This window comes from Ipomoea triloba, chromosome 11 (genome assembly GCF_003576645.1).
Source record: "Ipomoea triloba cultivar NCNSP0323 chromosome 11, ASM357664v1".
Classification (NCBI taxonomy): Eukaryota; Viridiplantae; Streptophyta; class Magnoliopsida; order Solanales; family Convolvulaceae; genus Ipomoea; species Ipomoea triloba.
The window spans coordinates 16,854,049-16,878,296 of NC_044926.1; the positions used below are offsets into that span (position 1 = coordinate 16,854,049).

The 24,248-nt window shown below is 35.5% G+C and overlaps 2 protein-coding genes across 2 annotated transcripts in view; one reads left to right on the forward strand and one right to left on the reverse strand.

The window, feature by feature from the left end:
* The window catches only part of LOC115997375 (MADS-box transcription factor 6-like), a 37,614-nt gene extending 24,223 nt beyond the window's left edge, over positions 1 to 13,391 (forward strand). The window contains exons 4-8 of the mRNA XM_031236920.1: positions 5,622 to 5,721; positions 8,391 to 8,432; positions 9,277 to 9,318; positions 10,524 to 10,603; positions 13,235 to 13,391. Coding sequence (XP_031092780.1) covers positions 5,622 to 5,721; positions 8,391 to 8,432; positions 9,277 to 9,318; positions 10,524 to 10,603; positions 13,235 to 13,244 — 274 coding nt within the window. The 3' untranslated portion in view covers positions 13,245 to 13,391. The remainder of the gene's footprint in view (positions 1 to 5,621; positions 5,722 to 8,390; positions 8,433 to 9,276; positions 9,319 to 10,523; positions 10,604 to 13,234) is intronic.
* Positions 13,392 to 15,576: 2,185 nt separating this feature from the next.
* On the reverse strand, positions 15,577 to 22,326 carry LOC115995547. The gene is made up of 4 exons (XM_031234606.1): positions 22,126 to 22,326; positions 21,819 to 22,048; positions 21,522 to 21,723; positions 15,577 to 15,909 (listed from the first exon to the last, which is right to left on the reverse strand). Exons 1-3 carry the CDS (start codon positions 22,283 to 22,285, stop codon positions 21,577 to 21,579), a joined length of 537 nt encoding a protein of 178 aa, XP_031090466.1. The 5' UTR covers positions 22,286 to 22,326; the 3' UTR covers positions 15,577 to 15,909; positions 21,522 to 21,576.
* Positions 22,327 to 24,248: the final 1,922 nt, after the last annotated feature.

Here is a 24,248-nt window from a genome sequence, read left to right on the forward strand (position 1 = left end):
CTCACTAGATGGATAGAGTCTGCCTTTCTCCATCCGTGAGTTCCTAACTATGTGGATCTCAGACCTTCCATATTTGCCTTGAGGCGCATTATATGGAATGTAGCTCTTATTGTACTTGGAATGGCCTTGCGAGAGATAGCAAGGTGATCTCTCGATATTGTTTACCCGGCCATTCTTCGTAGCTTTCCTATACTTTTCATTTCTGGTGTATATGGACGGTTTATGAATAGCTACCCTGGTCTTTTTCGTTGGTCCTTTATGACCTTTATTTGGTTTGGGTTGAGATCCTCCATTTCTTGAAGTTCCCAAACCATTGGTCTGTTTATCTCTCGAGAGATGGTCTTGATGGAACCCTAGACCGGTTCTATCACTTGTAGGTCTGTGATCAACCACCATTTTCTCCATAGCTTTGGAGGAATTAGTGTATGATGCTATGACCTTTCGAAGATTAAGCTCTCTCGTCTCTCGAGCTTTGCACTCTTCAGATAGTAGGATTACTTTGGCTTCTAACTCACTTACTTTGAGAGTCAGCTCCAAATTCTCTTTCGAGACGTTCTTAAGCATATCTCTTTCAGCAGTTAGCTTGCTGTTTTCATCCATCACTCTAGCATGAGTGCTATTGGCGATGTTAAGGTTCCTTCTGAGCGATTCCAACATCTCGAAGGGGTCCTCATCGCTTTTAAATGAAGAACAACGAGAGGTAGAAGTAGAGCAGCGAGATGTAGGAGTAGAGGTTACCTCGTTGTCAATGGCCATTAGGCATTGATTCTCCTCTTCCTCGGTGTATAAGCAGATGAGCCCCCTCTCATCCTCTGAGCTGCTGCTGCTTTCACTGGAGCTCGACGTCTCGGACTCCTCGATTGTTCTCTCGAGTTCCTCAGCAACAAGCGCCTTTCTGCGCAGATGTTTCTTTGTATCTCCCTTGAAGTCTCTTTGTGCTGGCTTCTCTTTAGGTTCCTCCTTTCTCCTGGAGTTCCTGCCTTCTATGCCTTGATGCTTGCTTACTTTAGGGTAAGGACAGTCAGCCTTGAAGTGCCCCGGTCTCCTGCAGTTGTAGCATAGACCTTGATCTTCTTCCTCCATTCCTCTGGATGTGTATTTCTCATTTTTCCTTCTTGAGGAGGAAGGTGAACTTGTATTGCTTTCCGGTGTCTTCTTCATGAACTTCCTGAATTTTCTTATGAAGAAAGCAAACTGTTCGTCAGATAAAAAATCAGTGGGATTAGGATCTGACCTTGAGGAGGTGGTTGGTTGGTCCGCAACCAGTGCCACATTCCGTCTGTCCACCACGTCCTCATCTCTTGGAAACATCTCAAATTCGAAGGCTTTGAGATCTCTGAATAGTTGGTCGGTTGTGGTGTTCTTCAAATCCCTGTGATCACGCATTGTGATCACCTTCATTTCCCACTCCTTGGTAAGGCCTCGTAAGACCTTCAGGTTTAGCTCCTTTTGTGGAATCTCCTTCTCGAGATCACTGATCTCTATTGATAGCTTCATGAGACGAGATTCCATGCTGTCGATGCTCTCCCCTGGCTTCATCTTGAAGTCCTCGAACTTCTTCATGGCCACGGTGAGCTTGTTCTCCTTCTCCTGTTCGTCACCTTCACCAATCAACATCAAAGTATCCCATACCTCTTTCGCCGTTTTGCACTTTCTTACTTTTGGGAAGATGGTTTCGTCTATAGCTCTGAAGAGAATATCCTTGGCAATGTTGTCCAAGTTGTTTCTCTTCCTATCATCACTTGTCCATTCTTCCCTAGGTTTGGGGACATACTTTGGTGTATCCCTGGTTTGCTCAGCAGTCGTGTTTACCATCATGATCTTGACTGGTCCAGATGTTATAACTTCGGCCATCTCATCATGGAGGGCTGATAGATACGCAAGCATGCGTGTTTTCCAGTCATCGAACCTGCTAAGATCAAAGAGAAGATGTCTCGACAACATGCTATCCATATTAGAAAAATTATCTCGTGCTTTGAAAATTTTTAAAGGATTTTTCAAAGAAGGATCTCTAGGCAATATAAACAAAGGTTTATATCGATCAGAGAACTTGCTCTGATACCAATTGTTGGTCCCAAGGGGATGGGGTACATCTAGAGGGGGGGGGTGAATAGACTTGTATAAGTTTTTGCAAATCTTTTCAACCTCTCGTGTGTATTGAACTTAGGATGTTTAGGTTCGATACCTCATGAGGTGAAGACAAAGTTTTATGCGCAGCGGAAATGTTATCCCCTTTTAGTTAGCACGAGTTTGAGTTAGTTCGAGAAGTGCGTTTATATGCAGTGCAATCGAGAGGTTAGCGAGAGATAAAAACAGTAAGTAAATGCAAGAGAGATTTTTAAGTGGTTCGGCCAACCCGCCTACGTCCACTCTTCTTCCAGAAACTCCCTGGAAGGATTGCACTAAAAACTTCCCTTTTTAGTACAATATCGAGCGCTTGAGCTTTGATCACGAAGCCCGCCTCAAGCCTCAGGTTTTTCGCCCCGCTTCTTGTTACTCCACCTCTCGAGCACTTGACCTTTGATCACCAAGCCCGCGTCAAGCCTCAGGATCTTCACAAGACAGCTCCCAGGTTACTCCGCCTCTCCAAGGTCTTTCTCCCCGCTTCCAGTTACTCCACCTCTCGAGCACTTGACCTTTGATCACCAAGCCCGCGTCAAGCCTCAGGATCTTCACAAGACAGCTCCCAGGTTACTCCGCCTCTCCAAGGTCTTTCTCCCCGCTTCCAGTTACTCCACCTCTCGAGCACTTGACCTTTGATCACCAAGCCCGCGTCAAGCCTCAGGTTTCTTTCACTCGGACAGCTGCCAGGTTACTCCACCTCTCTTGCTTAATCCAAAGCAAGGTGTTTTTGGTTGTCACAGTTGAATGTAACAGACTCCAATCTGACCACAAGCTATCGTTGAATCAACTTCGATGTAGAGCAGCTTCGGTCACCTTCTGGATGTATAACAGTTTAAGCTTTGTAACTCTCTTGAAACACTAAGATGTGTTTTCTCGCTATTTTGAATATCAGGATGATATTCCAAGTTAACCACTTGCACTTTGAACGTTTTAGACAGACACTTCTTAAGAATTTCGAACCCCTTCTCTTCACTTCCCTTTTCTTTTTTTTCTTCTGTGTCTTTACGTCCTTATATATGAGAGTAGAGGAATAATTCCGTTGGAGGGAAAATTATTCCGTTTGAAATTTGTCTCCCATGCTGATCATGGGTCTTGCATATTTTCAGCATATTTCATGGAGTGGTGATCTTGTAACTTGAACCTCTTTGTCTTGTAGTGAATGTTCCATAGTTCACTTTTCTTGAGTCCATGCTCCACTTTCGTCTTTTGGTAAAAGTTACTCTTTTTATATTCCCATTATTCCTTGTTTGTAGGGAATCAGACCACTTCAGCATTGGTGCACCTTTTGACCGTTTGTGGTGGAAATCTGACGTGTCATCCATTTCCGCCCATTTTGAAATCTTCACGTTCGGCACCTCTTCATTATTCCATCTCCATGATATTCTTCTTCTCCAGACTTTAAGTATGACCGTCATTCAGCTTTGTTGGAGAATTGTTAGTGTATCGAGACCAAGGTTGATATCTTGATTGCTTAATGTCTCGAACTCAAATATCGAGAGGTCTATCTCTCGAACTCTGTTTATGTCTCGAACTGGATAACTGTATCGAGAGGTCCTACCTCTCGAACTCTGCTTATGTCTCGAGACTTAGCTGATGTCTCGCAGACCCTTATTCCTCCAGTGTTGTCCCATGCTTTCTTCTGATCTGTCTATATGATTACAACACACGAGACTTCTAAGATGTTCAAACAAATTTCCCTCAAGCTTAAATATTTTCCGAGTTGAGCTCAAAGTTACCCGGTTGTATTTTCGCTCTTGGTTTACTTGTCGAACTTACAGCGTTTTTGCCTATGCATCGAGACTTGGGGATTTCTACTTAACAGTTGGTATCATCAAAACCTATTACATGATGTTCCTAACACATAGCGGTCTGATAGGTCATGATATGTTCTTGCAGGTCACTAGAGCCATCAAATCACTCGATACTTGGGGGTTTGAAATTGGAGGGAAGGGGTTCTCTCATAATTCTTCGGGTGATAAATTAATATTTCAAAGATCACAATAATATAATTACCACTACAATAAAATCATATTTTAAAAGAAATAATAATAATAATAATAATAATAATAATAATAATAATAATAATAATAATATATCCTCATCAAATCTTCAAAAATATTAATATTTTCAAATATAGTATATTTTTAAAATAATCATTATGGTAATAATAAATACTACAAAAAAATAATTATCATTTATTGTGTATGTAGTTAACATGTTATGTGTCTTCAATTTGTTTACATGCATATAAACTGTTAACTGCATGTACAAAATATGTCAATAGTAGACACATAATTTTTGGACTAGGGTCTACAATGCAATAAATTAAATTCATTTTAAATATACTAAAAGTTTATTTTTATTACATTGGATGTTTATTTTTAGATATACTACCAAAAATGAACTTTTAGTATAAAGAAAAAAAAACCTTCAATATACTAAAAATGAACATTTATCCATAGTCCGCAAAATAATTTGCTGCCTAAAAATGGATGGATAAGTTCTTTGATAAGTTCATTAACTATAGATGGAAAAAACTTGCATGAAAACGGCTCACGGATCCTTGTCCATGAAACGGGTGGGGTCAAGATGAAATTTAATACTTATACTAGCAAATGTAATATATACTCAATAAAGAATAAAATATTACTTTATTACTTATATGGGAAAATGTAATACTTTTAAAAAAAAATGTAATACTTTTAGATTTTGATATAAAAGTATTACATTTTCCTTTATAAGTGCAACATTACTTATAAGGGAAAATATTACTTATGAGGGAAAATATAATACTTTCGATGAAAAAAATAATATTTTTACATCAAAATATAAAAGCATTACATTTATCCTCAAAAGTATTACGTTTTCCCTTATAAATAACAAATATTTTATTCCCGATTTAGTATTACATTTGTTAGCATAAGTATTACATATGTATATTGAATTGACCAAACTCGACCTATATCACGGATAAGAATCCGTGATACGGCCTCACACAAGTGTCACACTTGATAGATTGTTAATCATTTAAAAAGCAAAATACTGTTTTCTCAAATTCAATAGTATTTGAGCAGTGAGCGATGAATCTTGTAATTTCTTAATATAAAGTTGCTAACTTTTCACTAATCTTCATATAGGCAAAGACCAATCAGAATTTCCTTTTATATATATATATATATATATATATATATATATATATAGAGTCATGATCAAGTGCGGCCGTGCTCTCCCGTGCGGCCGTGCGGTTCACACCACTCAATGTTACGAAATACACCACTCAATGTTAAGAAACACACCACACAAATATGCACTGTGGTGCGTTTCTTAACATTGTGGTGTGTTTCATTGTGGTGTGTTTCTTAACATTGAGTGGTGTATGACCGCACGGCCGCACCTGAAATTATTTCTATATATATATATATATATATATATATATATATATATATATATATATATATGTGAGCAGATAGAGCATGATAATGTTATTGATTGTATAGGCATTTTTCTGGAGAGGATATATCAATGCTTGGCATGAGAGAATTGAAACAACTAGAGCGCCAGATCAGAATTGGTGTCGAACGCATCCGTTCTAAGAAGGTAATTTTCTTTTTCTTAAAAAAAAATAAAACAAAAACTTTAAATTGATAAATAGTTTTTTTTTGGCATATTTAATTTTTAAAGAGAAGCGCTTTTACATTTCAATAATATGTTTTCACATCATAAAGTAAATTTTATAAAACATTTCAATATCGTTTCCAGAACTCAAAAAAGTTTTAGGATGCTTTTGAGTGCTCTAATAAAAATTTTTTGTAAAAAGGAAACACTGATTTTTATTTCTCAATACGAGAAGAATCAAATTTTCTTACGGAAAAAATTCATAGGTAAATTATTAAAATCCGTAAATATTTTGTTATTTTGCATTCTTCCATTTCTTCTTGTATTCAACTTTTAATTTAATGAAATTTCGAGTTTTGGTTTTTAAAAAAACTGTAAATATTTAATTTACCATTGGGTTTCTATTCCAATAAAATTTGTAAAATTAATTATCGAAATAGTCTATTCGCTGTAGCGAAATTACCGATTTGGTCCTTGACTATTTTTTCAAACAATTAAGACCCCTCAACTTTAAAAATCTTAACTAATTTGGTTCTCTATTTATTTTGTTGTTAGACATCCGTAAATCCATGACCAAATTGGTAATAATTTTGCTATAGCCAAGGGACCATTTCGGTCATCGCATACACCATTTTCTCCAAAAAAGTTAATTACTGAAATGGTTCATTGACTATAGCAAAATTACTAATTTGATCTCGAGTTAACGGATGTCTAACGGCAAAACAATCAAAGTACCAAATTAGTTAAGATTTTTAAACTTGACGGATTTAATTGGTCAAAAATATAGTCAATGAACAAATCGGTAATTTCGTTATAGTCAATGGACCATTTCGGTAATTAACTCAAATTTGTAAGTATTTAGTATTTTTTTTTGAATTAATATCACTTTTGATCCCTCGACTTTTGAGTTTTATCAATTTTGGTGCACAACTTTAAATTTTGTTTAATTCTAGTGCCTAACTTTGTTGCTTTTATTAGTTTTGGTCATTATAACCAAATTGACGGCAAAATGTTGTCAGATTTTATATTTCAAGGGTAAAATCATCATCCCAAATAAATATCTTCAATATCTAAACAAAAGAAAAATCATATTAAGAAAAAAGAAGGGTTTGTCAATCGTCAATGCTATAAATGTCATAGATCTCTGTCTAGTTTTTGCTTGTCTTCCCTATTATTTACATCGATCAAACATCTATAAATATGATTTTACAGTGGTTTTGTTTAGATATTAAAGATCTTTTTTAGGATAATAATTGTGCCCTTAAAATATAAAATTCGGCAATACTTCACCGTCAATTTGGTCGGAAGGACCAAAATTGATAAAAATAACAAAGTTAGGCACCAAAATTGATAAAAATAACAAAGTTAGGCATCAAAATTGAAAAAATTTAAAGTTGTGCACCAAAATTGATAAAATTCAAAAGTCAAGGGACCAAAAGTGATATTAATTCTTTTTTTTTTTTTTGAAATACTCATAATTCTTTACAAGGTAATATCTATTCTATTTCTCAAGGTAATTAGTATTTATTTCGTAACTAAACCCCTAGGTATTTTGTTTTTTTTTTTTTTTGGTAGTGTCTTGCTTTTTTTTTTTTTTTTTTGGAACAAAAATGGATGAAAGATTCCAACAATAAATGTAGTTCTTGCTTTTAAGGCTTACAGTATATTCCTTGTAATTATGAAACTAATAAATAATTAATATTTATACATATTTAAATAAATATGTTTCTAAATCACAGAATACTACAATCGTAACAGAGTTAATAGTATTAAAAAATATATACCCTTATATTTATACGTTTCTCAGCATTTCACAGAATTCTTTACATTTTTTAAAATTTAAATTGTTGTTTCGCATTGTCTTGTTTCCCATTTCTATGCTACGATTGATTTAAGGCTCTGTTTGGCAGAGCTTATTTAGGAGCTTATAGCTTATTTTAAGCTACTAATAAGCTATACGCTATGTTTGGTAATGTTCCTAAAATAAGCTAGTAGCTTAAAATAAGAGCTTATTTTTGAATGCTACCTAGGGTAGCGTTTCAAAATACGCTAGTAGTTTCATAACTTTTTTTTACATCATTTTAAAGAAATGACATCATTTACCCTTCCCAATTCAAACCTTTTTGGCTAAACCTTTTTGACTTTTTATCTTCAATATGTTTGGTTGTAATTTCAATTTGACATTTGTGTTTGAACATTGATTTTTGTATGAACTAATCTTATGAAATATAAACATTTTATTTTACTTTATATGGTTTCAAATATATGTTCTTACTTTATATGTTATTAAAATATATTGATTTCACTATTTTATATTTTAATATATAAACAAATCTATTTAAATTTAAAACTATTTAAATTGTATGAAGATGTCCTTTTTAGTCTTTTTACATTTATCAGCTTATCAAAAAGCTAATTTTACCAAACACTTTTAAACATAACAGCTCTTCAGATTTCAATTTCAAACTTATAACTTTTCAGTTTTCAACTACATTTTAGCTTCAGCTATCTTTTTAACTAGGTTTGTCAAACATAGCCTTAATCTCCCATCTGTACAAATGGTTAACTTCGAACAACTAAGAAAACTCTATCACTTTATAATAAAATATATAAATTTCTATCTTATGATCCTTTTTAATTGTAATTAACAGAGGCGAATGATTTCAGAGCATATCAACTGGCTCAAGAGGAAAGTAAGTTCTTTTAAATGCCATCATTTACCCATTGGATTTTAAAATATTATTTTTCTCCACTTAAAATTACTTTATTATACAATTATTTCGACAAATTGTATCTTAGACCATGACACACCTTCTATAATGAATCATGATTTATTATTATAATACTATTGATTTTTAAAAAGTATCATTGGTCATGATTCATTATTATATTGTATGTTCATTATAACCATATTGTATGTTAATTAAGATGACATCAATTTGCATATTATCATTTACACATATTATTCTATTTTTTTTTGTAAAAATAAAATTAATGTTACAAAATATAATATTAAAAAGAGTTAATTAGTTTCAATTTTGTCATAAATGTATAAGTGCCAATCCACTTTTTTTTTTTAAGTGTCAGTCCACTTTTAGTTTTTTTTTTTAATCATAGCATTTACTTTTGGTCCTAGTATTATTGTGGCAACTTAAGTTGAAAAAGAAAAAAAAAATTAATTTAGTTCGCATAGTGGACCATGGTCCATGGTATAACAATCTCAATTACTTCCTGATGTTTATTATCTATAACACATAATTTTCTTTTATATTAATTGACTACTATAAATTAGTTATATATTTATAATTCTAAATTATACAAGAAAAAATAGATAATTTTCTGTGAATTAGCTAATCATAAGTATACCACCAATATAAAAAACATAAAGATTGGATATCATTAAATTAATGGAAGGAATAAATGTTGACACATAATATATAGGCGAAATATAAAGATTGTTAATTATAATTAATAATTTTAAAAAAAATAAATATAGGCTAATTATCTTAAAAGTTCACTTGCATTTATTTACTGCAGCATAAGCTACTCAAGGAGGAAAACATCCATCTTCAGAAGCAGGTGAGCATATTGGAGTTAATTCTATTTTTGGTTCTAGATTTATAGGTGTTAATCCGTTTTAGTGTCAGGAAATAATATTTTCAGAAAACACACAACATTTATACCTGCACGCAAGAGAGCCTCTATGCTATACAATTCAATAAACTTTAGAAAGGCTCTTGTATAAATAGTGGTGCAAACTCACTTCCCAAATCAATGTGGGACAAAAGCTTTAAAGCTTTTCCCACCATTTTAACAACTCAAATGGATCAACTTTGAGAACCAATTTCTCATTCACCAATTATCCGTTTTGTGCGTACTATATATCAATCTCTTCATCTAACTACGAAAAACCTGAATCTACTTTGACCCGACCCAAATCGAAAGTGGACCCCACATATATTTGTACCACAAAATAATCACTAAAATTGTCATTTATGCTATTTTTACAACATTTAGTTCTTTGTTTTCAAAATATCCTTATTTGGTTTTAGTATTATTGTGGCAGGATCATTTTTTATCCTCCGTCAAAAAAAAAAACCGTTTAAATAACGTTAAATACAAGGGTATTTTGGTTTATTCAGTTCTAAGTGTTAATCATTATTTTTTTTGGTCCTAAATTTATGTGTCATTCCATTTTTAGTCTCTCTTTTTTTCAAAACACCATTTTTAGTCCCTTTTCTTCCAAAACATCCATGTTAGTCTTAACATTATTGTGGCATAATCATTTTTTGTTCTCCATCAAACAAATATGTTTAAATGACATTATTAACCACTCAAAATCCTATTTTTTCTTCTTGGTAATAGAACCACAAGTCTTGTGAATTTTTATGAAGTAGACACTAGACTTATGAAGTAGACAGTAGACTTATGCACTAGGCTTAATGTTTTTCATGAAATAGACTTGTGATTTTTTCAATTGCATTATTTGAATTTTGCAGGTATTGATAATAATCAGTTGAATTATTCTTGAGTAAGATATTATAATTGGTACAAAACACATCTACTATTATTCATAGATATGCATGATCGTCACATTCAAACGGTACAAACGTTCAACGTTAAATTCATAAAATTTAAATGTTTAGATATAGGTATTAGGTATAACAGTTTGATTGATTTTGGCCAATAAACCTTTAATTTAATTAAAAAAATTAAATACATCCCTTATTAATTTAATTAATTTGATAACAAATATTTGTATCTTTGACATTTGAATTATTGAGGTCAAGATGCATGAGCCTCAGGAATCAGGATCCACTGGAAACTCAAACCCTATATTGCTTGATCCAGAGGCAGATGAAATGTACGTTGAAATGTAACTTCCAATTTATTTCAAATATCTTACTTTAATCTATTTAGTTAATTTTTAAGCTCAAAATTTGATTTTGGTGACTACATGCTTAGTATTATATCCAACATGGCCCTCTCATATGTACACCAATTGTTTTTATGGGCATATACGGGAATATATATATATATATATATATATATATATATATATAGGATCGCGTTCAAATGCGTACTGGCCGCCCATGAGAGAAATGCGGACGAATCACAGCGCGCCACGTGTCCAGAATGTAGTTGCACATAAAGTTATAACTAGGTGCACGTATAGTTATAACTAGATGCACTTAGGTGGACCCAGATGCATAAATGTTAACAAGGTAAATTACTTGCATTTGTAAGTGAGAATAGGTGCACACGTGCAAGTAAAATGTATTACAAGTGCAAGTAAATTGTACACTGAGCATCAATACTAAGTGCACCTAATGTTATAATTAGGTGCACCTAATGTTATAACTAGGTGCACATTGGTTGCACCTAGGTGCATGAATGTTACCAAAGTAAATTACTTGCATAAGTGCAAGTAAAATGTATTTTAGATGCAAGTAAAATGTATTACAGGTGCAAGTGAATTGTACATTGAGTATCAATACTAAGTGCACCTAATGTTATAACTAGGTGCACCTAGGTTGCACCCAGGTGCATAAATATTAACAACGTAAATTACTTGCATTTGTAAGTGAAAGTATTTGCGAAAATAGGTGCATGAATATTAACAAGGTAAATTACTTGCACTTGTAAGTGAAAATAGGTGCGAAAATATGTGCACTTGTAAGTGAAACTAGGTGCACTTTTAAATGAAACTAGGTGCACTTTTAAGTGAAACTAGGTGCACCAAAGTTCCAGTTATTTACGAAAATGCTACCGCGTCATTTTTTTAAAATTGCATCTGATTCGTTGATTTGGACACGTGAACGACTGTGGAGCGTTCTCATTTCTTACCTGGGCGACGGTTCGCATGGGAGTGCAACCCTATATATATATATATATATATATATATGCGCGCGCGTGTAGTATTAGGAGCTGATTCAAGTGAAAATAAAATATTTTTTACTTTGGTCCCTAAATATTAATTTTTGTATCTTTAGTTTCGCGATTTTTAAAATCTTGTCACATTTGATCATTCGGCCTAATTAATAATGCTCAGTAGCACTTCAATAGGTGTTGTTACACATTAACTTTGTGAATATTACACATCTTGTTTATGAACATTGTGTGGATTTACTCTTGCAACTTTTAAAAATAGTGGATGTGTTTTTTATTCGCTATTTCTTTGTGTCATGCCAATGTTGGTACGTTTAAGGGGTTAAGATCAAACTTCGTATCTATTGCCTACAAGGCTACACGATCTTAGGGTGTGTTTGGTTCATGGGTTTACATACCATGAATGATAATCAAAATCATAGTTAGTGTTTGGTTGACAATTTTTTAAAACATAAGGCTATCCTTATCCTAGCAAGTGAATCCCTCTCAAGATAATGTGGAAGGTAATGTAGATTTTACTTTTTTTTTTTTATTTTTATTTTTTGTTTTATTTTGTTAGCTTGTGTGGCTTGCAAGCTTGCTATAATAGCAAGTTTGCAATTGACTTTTATTTCTTTTTTTATTTTTTATTTGTTATTTTATTATTCTATTTATAATATAAAAGACAAGTGAGATTACTTTTGAAAGTGGGAGAGTATTGCAGAAATGTAGAGAAAATAGTTTTAGAATTTACAAATTTGATGATGTGGAAGTGAGATCCAGTTTTTGGAAGTGAGAGAGTATTGCATGGATAAAGATAGCCTAACTATAAGATCTGATTACACCTTCAATTAAAAATTCATTCCTTAATTAAAAATGGGTATCTTTTCATCTTATTGGTAATCTAATTTTTAAGTTTGAATTAATAGTTTTAGATTTTTGTACAGTGATCCACCCCGACTTATCATAAGTTCACAAGATCCCGTCCCTAGAGCAACTATATATAGAATTAAATTGCGAGTCGCGCAATCAATCCATCTGTTAGACCCTAATCTTCACATGCACACATAGGATTCAATCCACACCTACCATTATCTTGGGCTCTCATTTCTTTGAAACCACTTCTGTGTGACGCCCGGATTTTCTTTACTCTTTTCTTTTTTAATTTTTTAATTTATATTATCATATTATATTAATAAATTTATAAATAATAATAAATTATTATTTAAAATAATTAGGTAAGCATAATATATAATTAATAATTAACAATTACTATTTTTATTTATTTGTTTAAATATTTATATTATTTATTAGATTTAATTATTTTTATAATTAAATATTATTAAATAATTAATGAATTGTATTCATAAAATATATATATATATGCAGGTCTTTATATGTCTTTTGACATGTTAACTGCTAATTATAAATAACTAAGTTAACAAACATCTCTCTTTATAAGACAACCTGCAAGTTAAAATAATTAATACAATCCACTAATCAATTCGTTAACCGCTAAACGCTAACCATTGATTGCCAAACAAGGCATATGTGTACTTGATATATTGCATTTTTAGAATATGACTTTTTATCATGTATTTATTTATTTACCATTTTGTTTTGTTAGGGTTGGTTAAAATGTCATCGGTGGTTGAATGGAGAGGACTACATGGAAATCCCTGCTGTATAAATGTTGAAACATAGATGAGTTTGTGTAATTTGATGTAAGAACTTAGTACTCCATGAGAACTTTGAATTGCTTAGAGTTGATTCCTTCGTAGCTAATGTGGGGTAATCGAATATAATAAATTTGGAATTTCTTGCAGTATTGAGTAATGTTTGCATAAAACATATTACAGAATGCTAGTGTCGCCGTTTTGCCATTAGTTTATTACTAGTTACCCCACACACATTGCCCTGCCCGGAGAATAATTCTACATAGGCTCTCAAATTGTACTCTTATTTTCTACTCCTTATGACATGACATTTAGTTGGTGATCATGATGTTTATCCATTCCTCTTTTTCTTCCTCCAATCAAATTTGAACACAAGTGGGAGTAAAAAAGTTGAGAGTAGAAAATTAGGAGTAAATGAAGTATTTTTCTTGTCGGAATAGTCTGATGCCAAATGTATATTTTTAAATTAGTGTTTCAGAATTTATCAACGTATCATTCAATATCTTGACGTATATCAAGATTATCAAATTTTTCACAAAAGTACTTATTTCAAGAATGCATAACTATGACATGTGACAGAAATGTTGAATTAACTAGTGCAATAGCAATTTTAAATGGTACACCTAATTTACAGTATACATTCAACAAATATGAGAAACTGTGTCTATTACAATTCTTTTGGGGGAAGGAGATTTGATTCTGTTTTTGAAGGTGCCCTGCACCAAGGCACTAAAATTGCAATGAAGCACACCAATGGACTAGATCAAATCAAGAATTCATTTCTGGTGAAAGTGGCAACAAGGGGCCGGAAGTATTGATCACGCCAATTAATAGGGTTTTGTATTGCAAAAACTAGGCTTATGATACTATTAATTGGCGTGATCAATACTTCCGGCCCCTTGTTGCCACTTTCACCAGAAATGAATTCTTGATTTGATCTAGTCCATTGGTGTGCTTCATTGCAATTTTAGTGCCTTGGTGCAGGGCACCTTCAAAAACAGAATCAAATCTCCTTCCCCCAAAAGAATTGTAATAGACACAGTTTCTCATATTTGTTGAATGTATACTGTAAATTAGGTGTACCGTTTCATCAATGCCCAATGCGTGATTCTAATTAATTGACCAAAGTTCATGTTAAATTTTATATTGCATTTTTTTAATGCACTCTAACATATTCTTAATATATGTTTAACAATTACGTCAACTTTGATTGGGATGTGGTTCGAACTAAGACCTTCCTTATGAAAATTAATGAGTAAGTTAAAAATAAAAAAAGTGAATGAAATATTCAATTACTAAAGTTTATACTGACGGAATACAAGGGTATTTAGGAAAAAGTAAATGATGATATAGTAGAGTGTAAACAATTACACCAACAATTTTTAGTTCCGGTTAAGGGCCTAACTTTATTGACTTTTACAACAAACAATTATATTAACATTTTTTAGTTCCTGTTAAGAGGCTAATTTTAATAGCTCTTATTAGGTTTGTAGATTATTAGGTTCGTAAATGTAGATTTATTTTTAAGAAGGGTCCCTTCGAGTTGACTAATAATAATGTGTAATATCAAAATTTAGTAAAATATTTTTTATATAATTTATGATTTATTTAGCAAATTCAATGAAATGGATCGATACAATTTGTTATATTTTTAAAGCGTGACGAAAATGATGTAATTTGGAATGTCAAAAAAAAAAAACATTCAGTCTCTTCACCAGATAGATGTTTAGTAATAGCTAGTCTGGCATAAATTTAGTATGATATATTTATAACATTTTAAAAAGAGAAATTTAATTGAAGAAACACTTAATTGAAGTTTTAGTATTATTATTATTATTATTATTATTATTATTATTATTTTTTGTGGTAAATGTCAAGTTTTATGGTTCAATTTTTGTAAAATAACCGAAGCCTAAATTTCCAATTAAATATTGATGAATAGAAATTGTAGTAAGCTAATATTGATGAATAGAAATTCTATCCATACGTGATGACACTGACTTTATAATCATGTTGACTTTCACACCTAAGGGTGTACACGGCGTAAATATCATCTTGTGATCCTAGTTGATAAAGGACTATAAGGAGGTAAATTATTTTAGATTGTCCATAACTGATCGGCTCAAACTAAGAAAGTTGTAAATTGAATATGTAATCTTATGTTTATCAAGTCAATAACTTGATAACTTGGCTAAGATTGACCTTATGTTAACTTTTTGTGACTTAGTCCATAGTTGAGTGACTTGAGTCATTCCTTTTAGATCTATTTCAATTGACCAAACTCACTTGAGTATCATAGGGAAGGAGACATTTGATTATTTGGATCCCGAGTACTTCCCATCTAGTCAATTCACAGATAAAAGCGATTTACAGTTTTAGAGTAGTCCTTTCTTAGCTCGTAACATGACTAAAGCCAATTTCATTTGAAGCTAATGATGATGAGGACTGGAGCTTGGTAACACGTTTTCTATTGGATGGTGTTGTGGAAGCTTCTGTTCTTCATCTACGATCCAATCCACGATGGTGGGCCCCATTGTTGATAGGCTGCATCCGAGTGATTTTCCTTGTTGGTTGCTCCCGGTCAAGTCCACATGCCTTCTCTTAAGCTCAAAACCCTTCAAAACCACTAAAATGCAAGATATGATAGAGCTTTGCAAAACATGAGCACATTTAAACAATTATGACCATAAATTAACCACAAAGAATATCATTTAAGCATACAATTAACAACCGCATAAAGACCCTTAAATATGAATGTCTTTGACATTTATCACCATACAAATAATGTTTAGGTTCAATTTCAAACAATTGAAGGTTATTTTTTAGTGGAACCACATACAACATTATTCAGGTTAATTTCTTTTTGAATATTTTCTAGGAACGAGTCCAAACCCTAGATTAACGAGTACGTGGACCATGGTTCATGCACCTTATAATAAGCATTGTATGCATTGTATACTACTGGTTCTATTACATTGTAGTATCTTTTCATACATAATTTCTCAACATGTTGAAGCACAGAGCCAATATTGTCCCCACTGAGGCGCTATCTCATAATTTAACCTCCCATATGGGAGAGTCACTACATGTCATCTGAGCACAAGGTACTTGGCATAAGCATTGTATTTTGATTAGCACCTTAAGGGCAAAGTAGTTATTATTGTGTAGATCGTGGTTTACACAACTGTGTGAACCATAGTCCAAAACGACGTCGTTTTTATGTTAAAAAAATACCTAGTTCCGCGCGTGTGTTAGAATAATGAACATTCTGGAGTAAGATAATTTATTTTATGAGCTAGAATAATGTACTTTATGATGAACGTAGATTATCTCAATTACACAATTACGTGGTCATGTTGGGTTACATGGAAGGAAGAGGAAAGGTGAAGAGGATCCTAACCTAACGCAACTGATACCAGATGAATGTAGATTATCTCAATTACACAATTACAGGTGTGAGAAAGAGTCCCTATATGAGAGTTAGCATAAAACTCTCCTAACCTATAGGAGCTCATTATTGACTAAATAGTAACCACTACTATAGAACTATATAATATAAACATATGGAATATAATATCACTAACACGCCTCCTCAAGCACAAGGGTGTGAGGCGACAACATTGAGCTTGTCACGCAGAGCCTGAAAACGTTGAGCGGGCAATGGTTTGGTGAAGATGTTAGCCAACTGATCCCGAGTAGAAACAAAGTTGACAATTAAATCCCCGGAAGTGATCTTGTCTCGGACAAAGTGATAATCAACCTTGACGTGTTTGGTTCTGGCATGAAAAACTGGATTCGCGGCCAAGTAAGTAGCGCCCAGATTGTCACGCCATAGAGTCGCAGGCTGACCCGAGTGAAGCCCTAGTTCACGTAGCAAGGAAACCACCCACGTAACTTCAGCATCGACGTCTGCCAGACCCTTATACTCAGCCTCTATGGATGAATGAGCAACCGTGCGCTGTTTCCGGGAGACCCAAGATATTAGATTGTCACCAAAGGATACGGCGTAACCACTAGTTGATTTCCTGTCTACCGGACATCTAGCCCAATCGCAATCGGAATAGACATGCAAAGTAGAGTGTGATGACAGAGTGAGCCGTAAACCCAGGTCCTGTGTACCTTTAACATATCGCAAAACCCGCTTGAGTAGTCCCTAGTGATCCGCAGTCGGAGAGTGCATAAACTAGCACAGTCGGTTCACTGAGTACGATAAATCTGGCGGAGTGATAGTTAGATACTGTAGCACACCCACAATGCGACGATATTGCGTGGGATTATCAAAGGGCTCTAGAGATGGAGTTGTTGGTTGAGTGACGGCAGCGAGTGTAGCAAGAGCCTTGCAGTCAGTCATACCGGCCTGTGTTAAAATATCTTGCATATAGCGCTTCTGCGATAGCAAGAAACCTCCTTTATAAGCTAAAGTCTCAATACCTAAAAAGAAGCCAGGTGTACCCAGATCCTTGATCTTGAAGGCTGTAGACAAATGGTGAAGTAGGGAATCTATCAAAGAGGAGCCGTTACCCATCATGATGATATCATCAACGTAGACTAGCAAAAAAACTCGAGAATCCCCTGCTGTATAGTAGAACAAGGAAACGTCAGTCTTAGATGGTGAGAAACCTGTCGCTGTTAAGAAGTCGTGAAGTCGTTTAAACTAGGCACGTGGAGCTTGCTTAAGACCATATAACGACCGTTGGAGGTGACAGACATGTCCTGGGTGTAACGGATTCTCATAACCTGGCGGTTGCTTCATATAGACTGTTTCGGGTAAGTGGCCATTTAGAAAGGCGTTGTGAACATCAAGCTGCTTGAGAGTCCACGAATGTGTGACTGCTAGGGAAAACAACAATCTAATAGTTGTCGGTTTGACGACTGGGCTGAACGTGTCAAAGAAATCTTCACCCGCTACTTGGTTAAACCCTTTGGCCACAAGACGTGCTTTATAACGACCAACAGTACCATCCGCTTTGCGTTTGGTGCGATATACCCATTTGCAGCCAATGATATTCATATCCAGAGTTGGCGGTATAAGTTTCCATGTGTTGTTATGTAAAAGTGCATTAAATTCCTGATCCATAGCATCCCTCTAGTGAGAGTGGCCAACGGCCTGTGAGTAGCAAGTCGGTCCAGTGGAAGTACGAAGAGCGTAGAACTGTTCGTCGGTACCCCAAGTCTTTCGATGCATGCACATGGCATGTCCACCTTCTTGAACTTAATCAGTGGTGGTGTGTGTTTCAGAATGGGATGTCAGTGCCTGTGTGTTAAGCTGAGTTCCAGATGATGACGTTGGAATCGGTATGGGCACAAATCCCTATGTTTCCGACAAAGGTGCTATATTCAGTGGTGCCGGTTGAATAGGAGTGAGAACCGGGGCAGTCGCCCATGGTGTGATGGATGTATCCAGCGAAGAACCAACCTGATAGGAAGCCTGTACAGTAAAATGAAAAATATTTTCAGAGAACTACACATGGCAGCAGATAAAGACTTTTCCAGTGTTAAGGTCCATGCAACGGTATCCCCTATAGGTAACTGGGTAACCTAGGAAAACACAAGGTGCCGACCTATATTCAATTTTGTGACGGTTGAAAGGCCGGAGATAAGGGTAACAGCGACACCCAAAGACACGGAAAAAGGTGTAAGGAGGATCTATGTTATTTAATCGGTAATGGGGACTTTGAAAGTTGATTGCAGAAGGGGGTAAACAGTTAATAAGATAGGTTGTAGTCTCGAAAGCATAGTCCCAAAATTTAAGGGGAGTTGAGCTTTCCGCGAGTAAGGCTAGACCAGTTTCAACCACATGACGATTGCGACGCTCAACCCTCCCATTTTGTTCGTGGGTATAGGCACATGACTGTCTGTGTATAATTCCGAAAAACTCAAAAATAGAATGGAAACGGCGATATTCTCCACCCAAGTTAGACTGGATGACTTTGATAGAACACGAAAACCGACGTTCTACCATTGCCCGGAACAAAGTAAAAATTATATATATCTATATATATATATATATATATATATATATGATTTCACCCTTAACGGATAAAACTAGGTGTAACGGGAATAATCATCTACAAAGAGAACAAAATAACGACATCTAGTACTAGAAATAACAGGCGACGAACCCCAGATGTCCGTTTATGTCCGTATATAACAAATCTAATACATTTTGACTACTACCCGAAACTCTATCTAATGGAAACCGGGATGATTTCTTAAGCTGACATGTCGAACAAACTTCTAACGAGTTAACTTTATTGGTTGTAACAGGACAGTACTTCAAGACACGCTGCAGAACTTGGCTGTGTAGGTGACCCAGACGCTGATGCCAAACTACGGACGAAGCTCGGGCGGTAAGGAAGGCATTTTGACTGCGAGGTAGCAATAGCTTGTATAGACCGCTCGCAGTGGACCCCTTAAGAAGAACCGCCTGAGTTGTGCAGTCTTTCACAAAAAACAGAATTTTATGAAACTCGAAATACACGTTATTTTCATTAGTAAATCTGTAAAATGATAGTAAAGGGAGAGATAATTTCGGAACATGGAGTATATTTGACATTTGGAATTTGTGCGATTTGGAATGAATAACCGTGCGACCCACACTAGAAACGTCCAAACCTACACCATTGCCGACTTTTAGAACATCACTTCCGATGTAAGGCTCGGTGTGATCCATCATATGCCCGTCGGGTGTGGCATGGGACATCGCACCGGTGTCAGGGTACCATGCCTCAGTCGCCGCCACTTCACCGGAGAATGCCACGTGCGCGTGAGAGGTCGGACGATCATCGAAGCGTTTGAAGCAGTGTGGCCATGTGACCGGCCTATTTGGCATCGCAGTGTACCTCCTCATCCGTGACCTAGTGCACCATTGCCTCTGCCACACCAATGTCGACTGCGACCAGAGGAGTAGCGACCTCCCACGCCGGTTCCAGTTCTGCCGCGACCTGTATAAAATGCCAACGACGATCCTTGTGTGGGCGACGCATCTGCCACGGCAAAATAATCCGACTGGATGAACTCCTCGGCTTGGAGATGATCGGCGAGTTGGGGAAGGGTGACCGGTGTGCCGGCGGTGGTTAAGGAGCTCGCCATTGCTCGAAACTTCGGGCGCAATCCGTGAAGGACATATAGGATTTGCTCATCAACGGAGAGTGGGCGACCGGCGAGAGAGAGAGCTTCAACCAGCATATGTGCTTGACCCAAATACTCCGCCGGTGTGTAGTTGCCTTGCTGGAGAGTCTGGAATTGCCTGAGCAAACTCAGATAGCGAGAGCGAGAGGTTGACGTGAGGGCGGCCGTGATGGAGTCTCAAACAGCCCGAGAGGTCTCTTTTCCGACGGCCAGGTACATCACCTCGTTCGTGAGGGAGGATACGATCAGCGACAGGATTGCCTGGTCTTGCTGGATCCAGGCTAGGTACGCCGGATTAGGGGATGGCGGCGACGTGGCGGTGGCGGTGGTTGGAGCAGCAGGAGGGATGCTCGCCAGAGGACACGGCAGGCTTCCATCGATGTATCCAATCAACCCTTGGCTACGTAGGAACGACATAATCTGGGTTCTCCAATAGAGGTAGTTTCGGGCATTGAGTTTAATTGAGAGGAAATGGTGAGCCGCCGACAGGGAGGGTGCCGGCGGCGTAGCAGCAGTGGCGATGGTGGTGATCGCTTCATCGGCCGCAGGTGTGGTCATGTTGGGTTACGTGGAAGGAGGAGGAAAGATGAAGAGGATCCTAACCTAACTCAACTGATACCAGATGAACGTAAATTATCTCAATTACACAATTACAGGTGTGAGAAAGAGTCCATATATGAGAGTTAGCATAAAACTCTCCTAACCTATAGGAGCTCATTATTGACTAAATAGTAACCACTACTACAGAACTATATAATATAAACATATGGAATATAATATCACTAACATTTATATGTGCTAGAATAATGAAATTCATGGGGTAAGGTAATGTATTTTATGAGTTAGAATAATGTACTTTATGTGTTAAAATAATGTATTTTATGAGTTAGAATAATGCATAATGTACTTTAATTTATGTATTAGAATAGATAATGTATTTAATTTATGAGTTATAATAATATATATACTTATATACTTGATGTATTAGAATAATGTATTTAGTTAGAATAATATACTTTATGTATTTTTTGATAGTGATCCATATAGTCTGTGTTGACCACTGCCTATGCAATAATACCAATGTACTCAAGAGCTAGTGATATGTACCTTAGTAGTAGATGAATTCAAAACAAAGAAAGCACACCATAAGAGAACCCCTTTTTTAGTCGGCTTGATGACATTGATGCATGGCTTCTTGTTTGTAGTTGATGGAACAATTTTCCAATGCAGGCTGGTACTTGAATTCCACCTCATATTTCTTCAAAGCCTCCATCAAACGTTGAGTCATTTCCAGGGAAGCTATATACCCCTACAATTTAAAAAAAAAAACAACAAGTTAATAGACACACATTACACAAAACACACCTAGCTAAGCTAGTCAAATTAACAAAGTCCCATACATACATCACTCTGGACTTTGAGCATATGCAATGCTATCTGTTCTGGAGTGGTGGCCTCATTGTTCAGATCCTTAGATTGCAAGAACTCCAAAACGCCACTCTTCAGTTTGGAGCCCTCTGCCACAAGTCTAGTGGCCTCATCAACCAATTTCTGAATTGGCTCTGATGCATGGGCGGCCTTAACATTAGAGCCCAATATTGGAGGAGGAAGTAATGAAGGGCTCGCCATCTCACCTGCAAGTAAACATATAACTTCTAAATTAGAACCAGTGATGATTAAGGAGATGGTTTGGGAGTGCGTTTAATTTGACCTTGTACTAGAAACTGGGACTTTTGCTTTTGCTGGCTTGTTGCTCTCACTCTGCTTTCGTTCTGATTCTGGAGAAGCCCCCAAGCATGCCTAAATTCTGCTATTTCATCAAATTCTAGGAGCCCCTTTGTGCTTGGAAAGAAATGCACTTCACCATCCATGTTTCTGTGTAATACACACAAGCAATAATATATATTCAAAGGATACAACACTACATACAACTCCAGTTCTTCTCTATCCTTTATTCCGACCTTAAAATGAAATCTTTCAGACGTGTTTACCACAATATCATCTTCCAATCTAAAGTGAAATGTTAAAGGGTGATGATGCTTTAAGCACGTGCAATCTACGTGGGTGACTTCCTTTACAATCAAAGCACCACTCATTTTGTTTTTGACAATGATACGAGCTTCACAAGAACAATTAGGATCAAATCCCCCGTGGATAATATCAAAGAACTCATGTGTCAATTTCGACGGAATAGTGCAATATAAAAAAGATCCGACCATTTGAAGCCAAATCTCAACGTCATCACCTTTAGAATGCGCCTACATTATGTAAAAATACAATATAAAGAGCATTACTTGTTAGGGATAATTGTATTAAATGATGATATATGTTGTTGAGATTAATGAGAAGGAGATACAATAACAATGACAATGACAGAAAGTAAAGAAGACAAAATTTACGTGGTTCAATAAAGTTCCTACATGCATGTGAACAAAGTTTCATTATATTGTTCTTTTATTAATTGTGGTGATCATAAAAATAAAATCAATGTCATATTTATTGACATCTCTAAACATGTATATCAAAATACCCTTGTCCTGTACTATGGGCCCAACCCATTGCGTACTTATGAGATATACTCAACAAACCTCCATTGTGGTAAATATGCGAACTCTTAGGAGAAAAACCTATCTCACATATACCCATGGTTAAGGTAGCCATGCTCATCTAGCATATGGAAACACCCAATAACAAATCCAAACAATGCTTGAACTTGCCAATTGCCATAGTATAGTAACTGTATTTGTCAACATGTCTGATCTAATGCATTTACACTAGTATGAATTTTCTACAACAATATTTCACTAAAAGCCCCCAACTCTCTTACCTTATGGAATCTTACATTAATATGCTTCGTTCTGGAATAATATACTTCATTTTTAGCCAAAAAGAAGGCATTCTGGCTGTCACAATGTAATTGAACTCCACCTAACTCAATACACAATTCCTCAATCAAGCATGAAAGTCACAAAGCCTTTTTTAGCTGCCTTAGTCATAGCCATGTATTCTACTTCAGTTGTAGACAAAGCTACAACAAACTGAACTGATGATCTCCAATAAATAGGACCACCTGTTGTAGAACATTTGTTATCCATATCACCAGTATAATCAGAATCCACATATCTCACAAGTACATGCTCACTCTATTAACTTCCACTCACAATATAATGTCTCATAGTTCCCTTAAGTACCAGAAATTCTACTTAACTGACTCCCAATGCTGCATCCCAAGTTTAGACATGTACTTACTCCCAATGCTGCATCCCAAGTTTAGACATGCACTGGCATAAAAAAAAACATTTCTCATATCTTCAATCCACTAACTGTTTGGGGGCACTAACTAGATGAGAGCTTAAAATGATTAGCCAACGGAGCGCTAATCAGTTTAGACTTACTCATCCCAAACCTTTCAATGACCTTCTCAATATAACTCTATTGAGCTAGCTACAACTTCCTTACACCCTTATCCCTGCAAATTTCCATATCAAAATTTCCTATGCAATTCCTAAGTTTTGATATCAAATTCCTAACTCAACAAAGCTTTTAATACAATAATACCATTCATACTCTTAGCAGCAATCAACATATCATCTACATATACTAATACAAAAATAAAAGAACCATTATCAATGATCTTAACATAGACACATGAATCATACTCACAACATGTCTAGTCAACATGCGTCATTACCGTGGAACCTGTTTCAACCCATACAATGACCTTTAAGCTTACAAACTAAATGCTCACCTTCGGTTTAACAAATCCTTTAGGTTACTTCATAAAAATTTGTTCATCTAGATCACCATGTAGCAAAGCAGTATCACATCTATCTG

Bases quoted from the DNA above. Each gene is read 5' to 3' on its own strand.
- LOC115995547 (XM_031234606.1), bottom strand. From the start codon at position 22,285: ATGGATGGTGAAGTGCATTTCTTTCCAAGCACAAAGGGGCTCCTAGAA. The intron at 22,049-22,125 runs GTCAAATTAAAC...GTTTACTTGCAG, and splicing joins GTCCCAGTTTCTAGTACAAG to GTGAGATGGCGAGCCCTTCA. The intron at 21,724-21,818 runs GTATGTATGGGA...TTTAAATTGTAG, and splicing joins TGCTCAAAGTCCAGAGTGAT to GGGTATATAGCTTCCCTGGA.